The sequence below is a fragment of the Balaenoptera musculus genome, chromosome 15 (genome assembly GCF_009873245.2).
Source record: "Balaenoptera musculus isolate JJ_BM4_2016_0621 chromosome 15, mBalMus1.pri.v3, whole genome shotgun sequence".
Taxonomy (NCBI): Eukaryota; Metazoa; Chordata; class Mammalia; order Artiodactyla; family Balaenopteridae; genus Balaenoptera; species Balaenoptera musculus.
This window is the reverse complement of record NC_045799.1, coordinates 75,109,807-75,122,035: the sequence shown is the minus strand read 5'-3', so window position 1 is coordinate 75,122,035 and position 12,229 is coordinate 75,109,807. Positions and strand designations below refer to the sequence as shown.

The window sequence follows — 12,229 nt, the reverse complement described above, 5'->3', positions numbered from 1 at the left end:
TTATATTTTTTGTAAACAATAGTTTTGCCTCTTCCTTTGGTTGTAGGTTTGCTGTTGGTCTTCAATTTAAATGACAGGAATCGTTTGCTTCCTATAGGTTTAGTCCACATTGTCTATAACACGAAATGCACCTGGTACCTTTTTTCGGTTGAGGGGGTGTTGATATGGAGTCATTTTTCAGTTTACTTTTATGATCGGGTTTGTTTTTTTAAGTCAGTTTAGTAATTTATATTTTTCATTAAATCCATTTTATTTTAAAGTTATTAGTATAAACGTGTGCATTCTATTTTCTTATTTCATATAAAATATACTCTCCGTGCCTATTAGTTGTACCACTATTCAAATTCCCAGTTTTGTTTGCTTTCCTTTTTTTTTTCCCTTGTTCAGACTGTTTTTAAACATAAGACCAGTTTTAAAATTTTTAATAGGTAACATGATCACAGGATTCAAAAATTTAAATATGCATGTATGTAGACAGTAAATATCTCTCCCTCCCCCAGTTCTCTGTCTCTCCAATTCTCACTCCTCCTCAAGCCCCCAAACAGGTAACTTACTGCTATTGGTCTCTTGGGTATTCTTCCGGAGTTGCTTTATATATAAAGTAAAAATGAATACATTTTCTTCCATTTTTTATGAAAGCTAGCATATGCTCTACATTGTACATATAGAGCTCCTCATTCACTTGTACAGCTGCAGTCTTTTCCACTTCATGGATGTACCAAATGCATTTGTAACCAGAACCCTAATGATTACATTTGAGTTGTTTCCAAACGGGCGATTCAAATCATGATGTTGTTCCACTGTGTCTATAGACCAAATTCTTACTCATCAGGTCAAGGGAACTCCATTAGTTTTTTCGCTAAATGTTGCCACATTGCCCTCCACAGAGGTTATAGGGTTTATATTCAACTAGTAAAGTAAAAGAGAGTCCATTTTCCCCAGGGAACTTGTATCCAATTTGAAGTAAAATCAAGCACATTTTTCCTAATCTACTCTTACGATTTTTTTTAAAAAGTATTGTGTTTGAGTCAAGTTTGTTGAGATATATAATTTACATGCAGTACATTCAGCCTTTTTACTGTATAGTGTAATTCAGATTTGCATATCTTTTATTTATAAGCATGATGTTATTTTTACAAACACAAAAGAGAAATTTTAAAACCCCAAAATGTAATGAAAAAAGCTTCTAAATAAGACTAGTCAATTTGCACGTTCTTATTTCTTTCGCCTCAGCACATTTCATCCTTTGGCAAATTCAGAGCACACTGAGCAATACAAAAAAAAAATTTTTTTTTTTTAATGTGTTCTTGCCAATTTTGGAGAAGCTCAGTAAGACAAGTGGACTGTCAGGATGGAAGAGCTTAACTGGGAAGACACATTTATTGAATAATTGAAAGGAAAAGGAAATGCATTGCCGATTAGCCACAAAAATGCATGACGCCTAGTCTGTGCCTCATGAGACCCGTGCAAATGAGGGGTCGTAAAACTGTTTCAGCCCCAAAGTTCTTACCAGCCTCCCAACCTGTTGGCTGCCTTGGTCAATAGGTTGGGGCACCAGTGTTGATGGACTGACGACAGCTTTCAGATTGAGCTGAAAGGCCGTGTTCCAGCGACAATTTGTAGCTTTCCTAACCCTTTGCACTATCTGATTGTAGTTAAATATTTTAACTGAATCCTGGATTTATCATTACCTGTTTTGTGTTAGGGGGCAGCATTGTGTAAATCATAGAAAAGTCACTTAGTGGTGGCAGAGTTACCACTAGAACTCTGCTGTCTGGTTTATTCAGCAGCAAGCAAGTTCCTTAACTTCTCTGGGCTTATTCCCCATCTAGTCCAAGAGGGTTGGAGAACATGCTCGCTTGCTACTCACAGAACGGTCTAAGCACCAGCATCACCGGGGAGATTCTCAGAGAGGTAGACTCTGGAACCCCGCTCACCCCCAAAGCTGCTGAATCCGAATCTGCATTTGAATCTGATCTTCAGGGGTTTCATATGCACGTTAAAGTTTGGGAAGTGCTGGGATGGTCTCCCAGGTTCTGGTCTTCCTCCAAAATTCTGTGATTCTCGGTTTCCCAAGACAATGGTTCCCTACAAGTTTGTAGGGTTCGCTAGAGAGGTTTTGGTCTTGCCGGTGTACCTTGTTGATCGTCACGGATGGCAACACCGCCACAGTCTCAGCTCCACTCCTCTGACTCTAGCTGGGTTTGGGCTGGTCCTGAGACAGTGGGACAGCAGAGGAAACATGAGCGCCAACTCTGCCTTTACAGAGCTTTGGGAAGCGAGCCCAAGCCTGTACTGTGCCTTCTTTTTTTGTGCTGTTAGGATTTCCAGGGTGTTAGTGCCTTCTGCCGCAGACCTAACTAACCAGCCTGCATTGTGTGAAGCCTGTGGTTTTCAGTGAGCTCGTATAATTGCTTGCTATGGAAAATCTTGTGACAAATGATAGAAAAAAATGAAAAAGAAGCGGAGCCAGCATCCCTAGAGCTGGGTGTCTGCAGATAAAGGGTCTTCCTTTGTGTTGTAGGAGTTCTTCTTGTGGCCGAAGGGGGTCTGTGTCCACATCAGGAATCTTGTTGTTCTCTCTCAGCCCTCAGGTTTTGGAAATTCATAAAATGTCAGCTTATCATAAGCAAAGATCTTCCTAGCAAGGTTCTGAAGACAGCACTTCGAGAGAAATGTGTGTGAGTAGAATGTCAGAAGTCTAGAGTTGCTTTTCACCAGATCCATCAGATGCTTTATCCTTTCATACCTGAGCCATGTGAAGAGGGGGCTTTCTTGGCATTCTGTTTGTGTAATTGTTCCACACTGTCTGTGGGACTTGAGGATAGACGAGTTCATATTAGCTAAAAACGTGGTTTACTTATAAACCCACCATTTGTTTCTGCTTTTGTGCATATTACAGGTTTGATCTGTTTTACCAAAAGAACACGAAAATAATGGATTGCTTTGATGCAAATTCCAGGGAAGAGAAACTGACATGTGTATACCCAAGAGGACATCAACAGAAAGTAATAGGACCAGTGAGAATACCATGTATTTTTCATACTTGGTAACAGTGAGATTAGAAGAGAAAGTTCATGCGCAAAGTAGTTCATTTAGGAATACCTGAAACACCACCCTCATTTCAGAGAATATTGTGATCCATTCTCTTCCAGTTTCTAAGCTGTGTAATAATAAAAGGATGGATTTTTTTTTAAGCGCAAAAATGCAGGAAAGGTAATTTTTTCCCTGCGATGTATACAAAAGTCCTTACTCATAAATCGGTCCACCTCTTTGTATTTAATACCATATTTGTCTTTCATTATTCTGTTAGAGGACTGTATGGAGTTTGACTTATGGGGTAATCAGGTTACCCCTATACTAGATGTGGCATGGATCTTTTGACCTTTGGAGGGAAGCATATCTTTTAAATTCATATAGGAGCATCTGTTGTCTACATTTCATTAGTGACTGTAGAATTTGACTTACATTTCACATCTAGGCTTGGTCTCAGGTCCAGCATCACACCCCTTGTCCTCACTAGGCTAAGGACTCCTCCAGTGGTCCAGAGGGAATTCTTTAAGATCTCAAGCATGTGTAGTTGACAGTAAATTGGTCTAAATTCATGTTTGCACCTTCGATCTCAAACTCTGGGATCGTCGGTAGGAGTAGAAGCCCTCAGCAGTAGGAGGCCTGACGTTTGACCGGAAGTTTAGCCCTTGCTAAACAGAAAATTATTTCTCCAAATGTCAGGCGGGCTCCATCAGTCAGAATGGAAAGGGGGAAGGAGGCCAGGCCGATAAGAGACATCTGTGGGGCTAAATAACTTTTGCTTCGTGTGCTACTGCAAACACTTCTCCTCTGTGTAGTCAAGAAGTATATTTGTTTTAAAAGGAGAATCAACTTGTTGGCTCTTGTTTCTGAATCTTGCCGCACAAAAGGCTTTGTCAAGGTTAAGGGAAACATTCGTTTTCAGAGTCTGGTGGCTTCAGCCGCTTCCTGGAAGGCAGCCTTCTCTGGCTGGTGGGCCTTTCTCCCCCAGGGACACGGCTGCTCCCAGCAGTAAAGACAGGACAGCACCGGGGACGGCCCGGTGGGCACAGATGACCCGGGCCCGGCGTCGGCTTCCACTCACGCGCCTGCCTGTGCTTTTCTCTCTGCTCCCCCTGCACAGATCCGGAGCTCGGTGTCGGCGCCCTACCCCAACACGACGGCCGCGATGCGGGGCCCATTGTCCCCAAGATTTCGGGTCTAGAGAGGAGCCAGGAGAAGAGCCAGGACTGCGGCAAAGAGCCCATCTTTGAGCCCGTGGTGCTGAAGGACCCCCGCCCTCAGGTCCCGCCGCCGCCGCCCCAGCCCCAGGCGGAGCCCCCGCCCCGAGCACCTTCTCCGGACCCCGCCTCGGGGCCGCGCGCCGAGCCCCCGCCGCCGCCCCCCCCGCGCCCCGGCGCCCAGCCTCCGCCCGCGCCCCCGGAGGCCCCGCCGCAGCCCGCGCCGCCGCCGCCGCCGCCGCCGCCGCCGGCGCCCCGGCCGCCCCGGCCGCAGTCCCCGGGGCCGCTGCCGCCCCAGGCCCTCCCGCCCGCGCCGGCCCACCCCTCCGCCCAGAGCCTCCCCCAGCCGCTGTCCGCCTACAACAGCAGCAGCCTGAGCCTCAACAGCCTCAGGTGAGCCGCCTGCCCGGCTTTGGTCGTCTTCTGTGGGACGGGCAGCTGGCGCTGGGAGCGGCGCCCCCGGGGACTGGGGTCTCCTGTTGGAAGCTTTAGCGCAGTGTTCTCAGCGAGGCAGGGACGCAAGACAGGGACGGGGCCTGAGAGGCCGGTGGGACAGGTCTCTTGGGAGCAGGACGGGACGGGTTGGGCGGAGGATGGGTGGTGAGGACCTTGTCAAGAGCTAAATATCTACGGAGGCTCCTGAGAGAGTGAAGGCAGGAAGAAGAAGGTTCAAGGAAGGGAGAGTTGAGGGCTCTGTGCCCGGGAGCCCCGCCGGTTCCCCGGTCAGAGGCAGGGAACGGAAAGCCAGGGAGATGGTGGAATGTTGAGAGTCTAAGAAGGAAAGCTCTTTGCCCCCCCCACCCCCCCGTCACATCTCCCTGCAACTCCAGGAGTGGGAAGATGGGGACCAAGGAGTCACAGAGGTAGAGAAGAAACACGCCAGGTTTAGGGAGAGAGAGGTGTTCCTCCCTGGAGATCCAGGCACTCTTCCGTCTTGTCTTTGCCAGGGTACAAAGGAAAGTTTACAAAGTAGCACAAGGAAACCTGCAAAGAAAAGGGGAACGGGGAACAGGGACCCAGGGTGCAGGACCCAGTGTTGCCCACCCCGGCTGGTCCCGGGGGCTGTCATTCTAAGCCCCCGCACTTGGTGACTTGGATAGTGTTTTCCTCGTGACTGTGATGGGTGACCGTGGCGGTCAAGAGCCGTGCTCTCTCCTGTCTGCAACAGGGGAAGGAAGCTGCCTTGGCAGGGGCCAGGCCCATCTTCTGCCCCCGAGGCCACGTCTGTGGCCTCCAGACCATAGGGGTGACGGGGCACCTGAGCCCCCTGGCTCCCCCTTCCTTGTGCTTCTTCACAGAAGAGGGAGCAGACAGACGGGGCGAGCCCAGCTCACCGCGCTTACTCCTTTCCACTGACGTTGCCCTATCGGAAGCGTGGCTGGTGCAGGATGGGAGGGGGCCGCTGTCTGGACATGGCGGCGGCTGGGGGCAGCAGCTCCTATTCTGCTGTGTCCGCAGTCGTGGGGGCAGTTTAGAGGAGCTGTGGTTTCAGCAGAGGCTCTGTGCGCACAGGGGAGGGTCTGGGAAGAGGAAGAAGCAAGAGAAAAGGTGTTGAATGGCTTTGGGCAGGGAGATGGGGGTTTTTTTTAAGAAAATAAATGGCTTACCTCTTTTTTTTTTTTCATTTCTTTCTCCTTTTTTTTGGTATTCCAACAGCAGTAGCAGGAGCAGCACTCCAGCGAAGACTCAGCCTGCCCCCCCCCACGTCTCCCACCACCCCTCAGCCTCCCCGTTCCCCCTGTCACTGCCCAACCACAGCCCCCTGCACAGCTTCACGCCCACCCTCCAGCCCCCCGCACACTCACATCACCCCAATATGTTTGCCCCTCCCACTGCCTTGCCTCCTCCACCACCTCTGACATCAGGGAGTCTGCAGGTGCCCGGACACCCGGCCGGGAGCACTTACTCAGGTAGGATGGAGGCGCTGGCCTGGCTTCTTCGTGCTCCCACTCTCCCCTCCAGGGGGCCTCGCCTGCTTCTGTGTTGTCCCCAATGGCTCAGTGTTACCCACTCATGATTTCCTGCTTTATTGTATGCCTTCTTGTAATCTTCCTCCAGTCCTCTGCAGGCTGAGATTCAGCAAAAATATGTACCAACACCCATCCCAACCTGGCATGACAGTGTCCTGGAATCGGACACTGCCAGGCCTTTCTGACCAGGTTCATCCTCTGAGCAGTAAAGCACAGATTGTCTGGGCCCTGTCACCTGGGCTCCCATTAGCTTGACAGAAAAGCTCTACACATCCCATGTCTGTTTCAGGCCAGGATCTTAAGTCACATCCTTGTTAGCTGACTGAGGCCTTCTACCTTGGGTGGGAAAGAAGATGTACTTTTTGTGAGCATATGTCCCAGCTTTTTAAGGACACACCTAGTGTTGGATATTGGGTCCTTTTCTCCTCACCTGTATTAATCAGGCCTAGAGGCACAACTTTGGGTTCATTATGGCCATGTTTTACCACTGATACAGAGAGCCGTAGAGCAGAGGTTTATGTTGGAAGAGAGCATGATGGCTCTGTCACGGCATGTTGCTGTGTCGACAGCTCACATTTATTAGTCAGCCAGTCACTGCTCGTAAGCACTTAAATAGGTTCATTTATTTAACCCTTGAAACAAATCCATAGCACGGGCAATGTTATTGTTCCTGTATGATAGATGAGGAAACTGCGACACAGATGGGTGATTTTCCACACCCGGGGTCACTCAGCTGGCAGTAAAACAGCTGAAACTTGACCTCTGGCCGTTCGGCCTGGACTCTGTCCGTGCACCCCACCGATGGACCGCCTGTCCCTGAAAGCTGAGACAGAGAACAGAGTGTGTGACTGGCCCTTACCATCCGCTGCCTGGTCGGCTATCCCTTCCCACTAAGGGCCCAGCCGCACCCCGAGAGCCCCAGCTCCCGTGCCCTGGGCCCGTAGCCCTCCGCAGTGAGCTACTTGGATGTCCTGTTCTGAAAGAAATTACCGTCCCAAGAAAAGGTGTCACCCTGTCCCTGTTCTTCTCTTCCAGAGCAAGACATCTTGCGACAGGAACTGAACACACGTTTTTTGGCCTCCCAGAGCGCTGACCGCGGGGCCTCCCTGGGCCCCCCACCCTACCTGCGGACCGAGTTCCACCAGCACCAGCACCAGCACCAGCACACGCACCAGCACACGCACCAGCACACGTTCACGCCCTTCCCCCACGCCCTGCCGCCCACCGCCATCATGCCGACGCCAGCACCGCCCATGGTGCGTACCCCAGGCAGAAATGTGAGGATAAGTAGAGCGCGACTCTCTTTTTATGCAGCACGGTGGGGTTGGACCAGGCCGTCCGGGCACAGGCGATTGGCTGGGGAGCAACAGCTGTTTGGGGGGGGGACTCCCTTGACCTTGCTCAACTCTGCTGGAGAGAAGGGGATGTGCCCTGCTCCAGGCAGCACTGACCCAGGACCTAAAGTAGGAACTCTTTTCTAGACGGTTATTTCTAGCACTGTGGGTGGAATTTATTCTAGATGCCCTCAGAACGGTCACATCCAGAGTCGGTAGTTAACTTCTTAAGGGTGATTTTGTTTTCTTGAGCATCTTGGGGAGTTGCCACCAGATATAAACATGTATCTGTCAGTGTTCGGCGCTAGCAAATAAATGCTCACGGAATCCCGGGAAATCCAGAAGGGCTGAGGAGGGAGAGAGTCATTAGGAGACTTGGATGGCCCTGGGTACCCCTCCCCCAATACCCGCTCTTTCGGAAGGTTTTCTAAACCGGCTTTGATGGAGGTGTTGTATTTCCCGTATTTCATAAGACAACGCCCCCAGTCTGCTATTGTGCTCTGCCAGCAAGTGGTCAGGGATCGATGAGCCCTGCAGGGTCCGAACTCGGCCTTGTGGTAAGAGGGACCACTGGCAGTGACACGATCTTGGCCTTGCCTGGGGACTAGTGCATGCCCATGCCCGGAGGACCAGTTAGGGTTGTTTTTTAACTTAGGAGCTGTAAGGAATAGTAGGACACTAACTATTCTGAGATAGATGCCTATCCATAACAGTGACTATTAGAGTGTTTCACTTATTTAATTTTTAATATTTCAGGAAATACTTGATTTTAAGGCAATTAATATAGGCATTGTGAGGATAGATTTGAATTCCGTGATTCACCAAACTTTGCATCCTCTCCTCCCTCCCTCTCCCCCATTTTGTTCAACTTAATTTTTTTTAATATATATCTCAAAGTTTATTTTATAAATTTTATTTAGGAGAATATTAGAGGTAAGGCCTTGGGACCAAAAATTTTTTCCTGTGATAAATCCTGTATCTATTTTCTGGATGAACTGTACTTCTCAACAGTTATTTGGGGAAGGAGTTTATACCAGTCTGAGTGAGCTGTTCCACAAAATAAGTTAAATCTAACTGAGGGGAGTTACAGCCCCGGATGATGACATTACTTAGAAGAAATAATGGTATTTTCTCTCTTCTGCTCAAAAGAAAGGTTCTAAGACCTAGCCCAAATTGCCTTGTATTGGGGGGTAATACATTTCAGAAAACAGCTGAATGTACAGTTCTGCCAAAGTGAAGATGAAAACGGAGGGAATTCTCTGGATAAATCAGATCCAACCCTCACTTCCCTCTGATTTATCTGAACAATTGCCTCTTCTCTCCAGTTCAGATGTTTGGTGCGCGCCAATCTCTAAATAGAGCCTAGAAGGAAAGCCGCTCTCGCGTGGCCACAACCTAAATGCACTGAATGGGTTTTCACTTTGATTTTGCGTTCCTGTTGATTTCTTGTCAGAGTGACTCGAGCTCAGAATGGTTTCGTATACAGTGAGGTTACAGAGGCTGATGACAGCCTAACGGCAGAGAAGCTTGCTTCGGGCTACCTCCACTGAAGCAGTGAACAGAAATGTAGATTCTTTAAGTAACTAGCTTTTGCTTTGATCCCTTTACAGTTTGACAAATACCCAACAAAAGTTGACCCATTCTACCGGCACAGTGTGAGTCTTGTTACCATGCTACCCATTTAATGTAACTGCTTTTCCATTTTTGTGCTCTCACCACAGATCAGTAAATGACTAGCAGTCTTCCTTAATCATCTTTGCAAGAATTTCCCATTGCTCCTCGTCACTTTGGATGCTTGCTTTTGTGACGTTTGCTTTTGGTAAAGATGCAGTATCGTCTTCTGAATCAAAAGGTCATAAGCACTCCTAACACTTTCAAGCGAAGGTGGACTTCACTGGCAGCCAGGCCTCTGTCCTGCAAAGTGGGGCGCCCGCAGTTAAACCCTTAGAGTTTCAGGAGAGTCTGAAATCACAGATTTCAGTCTTCGGTCGAAATGTCCTTAACACGGAATTCCTGGAATTCATCTTCAATTATTTCCTCCAAAGAAAGTACCTTATCTTTTTGACTCATGACTTCAAAAAGCAAATTTTCATTTCTTCTAGACCGACTGTTGATCCCTCTTACACACAGCTGGTATTGTTCTCCTGAGCTCGTTACAACTGCGACTAAAAATATCATTTAAATAAAAGAAGATCTTAAAAGTTGAAATGCACGATTTTTTTTCTCTTGAAACTCACTCTTCTTTATTTAAAAAAAAATCAAAACTTTTTTTTTTTAATTGTTTCATGCAATTTTAAGAGTATGTTCTGGAACTTCAATTGGCAACAACCTAAGTTATATGTTCAGTTAATTACCAGACGTGGGCTTCTTTTATAACAAAAACCTTGAATATCTTACCATGATATTTTGATTATGGAGTGTATACTGCATCATTTTTACCTGAAATTTTGCAAGTTTTCTTTGCTCAATGGTTTATTTATGTTTTTAAAATGAAACCAGAAAGAAGGAAGTTTAATAACTGCTTGTAGCCATGTTGATTCACCGTATTAAACTATTCTTGCTTTGATTTTTGGGTAGTGTTACCTTACTGTTCAAATAGAAGTGCTACTTAATAGATCAGCCAAGCCTGTGAATTCATTCATGCTTTGAACTAGATAATTAGACACTGTGGTGTTAGTCCTAAGCTGAGAAGTTAGCTGAGAAGTCAGGACTAGACAGTATTAGAAATCAATTAAGAATTACTTACGGAGAGACATTCAGAAATGGCCTGAGGAGAGCCTCTTCAGAAAGGGAGGAGGAAGGTGTATCTGAGCACCTGGGGCCCCAAGTTGTTCAGCACTGTTCTGCTCAGAACTGTGACACAAAAGCATTTTTCAAATGGACATGCAAAATGCAGTAGAGCTGTGGGTTTTCTCTTTGCATGGGTTTCATGAATGGTACCACCCTTAATAATCACCAGATTTCTGCCATTTGTCTATACTTGCTAAGTTAAATTAAGGACCAGCTAACAAAATCATTCTCAGAGAAAGTTTAGCTGCTCTACTGGCAGCTCAGTTTACTTCCTAGGACCTCATGCAGTGTCTTTTCGTATACATATTCCACAGAGGATCCTAGATTTAAGATGGAGAGTAAGTCTGCAAGCCTGAATTTTTGGAAGGTTCATGTTTTTATTACTTAGGTAATTCAGATTTTTAGTCAAGAGGTGGAATAGTCAGCTATATTCGAAGAGGGTCAGTAATGGACTAGAGCAAAAGGAAAATGGTGAGAACACCCAATTTTTTCATTGAAAACATTAAAGGAAAAAATACCCACCTGGAGGCAGAGTAATAGGAATTTGAGTGCATTTTAGTGTGATGTATTTAATTACTCTGCTTCATTCAGTGTACTGGGGGAGAGTTATTTCATATTATTAGTTATAGTGGATAATATATAAAGTACTTAGTCTCCCCTGCTTTGGGGATTGGGATGTTATAAGGGGAATTAAGACACAATGCACTCAAGTATCTAAAACACAATTTTAGACTTAAAAGTAGTTTAAATGAGGGCACTTGGTTTGCAGTCACTGTTTAAGTGGATTTAGTTCAATATCAATTAGTCTGAAAAACTTTGCTGCATCACTGAAGGGAGCAAAATGAAATAAAGACCAACGGAAAAAGTACGTGCTCTGAAAACAGGATTGTGAAATGTGGATTTCAGCCATTACCTAGAAATAGCTCACATAAATGCATTATTAGGAAAAGCTTGAATTATTATTGTATTTTTGACATATTGTGCAACCATAATGGTGGGACGTTACTAAAACATCTGTATGGTGGTTTTTTCAAAGTAAATGGAACCAGAGTGATAAAAATCTCAGAAAGTGTAAATTTTTAGGAGGAAGAAAAGATGTGTCTGCATTGTCTTCAGTTCTGCTGTATATTTCTCTCCTCCTTTGTGTCCTCTGTAAACTATTAATTCAAGAAAATTCGTATTTTTAATTCAGAATCATTCTTCTCCCTCCCCACTGAGTGGTCAGACTGACATGTCAAGGGATTGGCTTGAATAGCCTTCAGTGAGCTTATCCATCTTATAGAAAAATGGGTGGCTCTGTGGAAAGTATACTCTGAGTCATTTTGTTTTCCCCTTCCACAAATATCTGTCATCATTTTAGACAATTAAGTTGTCCTCTGGAACTGCCACTTACCAGAACAACCTAATGAAGCAAGGATTGTGAATATTTTCTCATTTCCTCAAAACTATTAAAAATCTAAAAGTACTAATTGAGTTTTAATGGTTTAAAATCCTGGAATCCATAAAGACTTGCTTCTTTTTTCTTCCTTTTTTTTTTTTTTTTTTTTTCTTTTTCTAATTAACTTGTAATTTTCTGGGCATCTTGTTTGGCTCAGCACCCCCTCCTGTTTTTGATATGCATTAAAATCTCCAACCATTTAGGACTTCTATCCGATTTAACAATTAATAATTAGAAAAGCTCCCTTTCTAATGATGTCCTCATCTGGGACATCATTTGTTGGCTGATTGATTCTGAACTACTTTTAACTTTTTAGGTTAAGTATTCATGGCACATCTGTGTGATCATTTCATTGTGGCTTCTTGACTAATCGCATCAAACTGAGATTACTTGGCTTGCTAATGTTGATGTCTTTCTATGGGAAGGGAATTGGAACATATCATTTGC

General features: G+C 45.8%; 1 protein-coding gene across 1 annotated transcript in view; it reads left to right on the top strand.

The window, feature by feature from the left end:
• Positions 1–12,229, top strand: part of AUTS2 (activator of transcription and developmental regulator AUTS2) — a 1,126,617-nt gene that overhangs the window by 1,093,735 nt on the left and 20,653 nt on the right. Inside the window, exons 7-10 of the mRNA XM_036824148.1 lie at positions 4,154–4,643; positions 5,907–6,160; positions 7,256–7,476; positions 9,165–9,209. Of these exons, the coding sequence (XP_036680043.1) occupies positions 4,154–4,643; positions 5,907–6,160; positions 7,256–7,476; positions 9,165–9,209 (1,010 nt within the window). The remainder of the gene's footprint in view (positions 1–4,153; positions 4,644–5,906; positions 6,161–7,255; positions 7,477–9,164; positions 9,210–12,229) is intronic.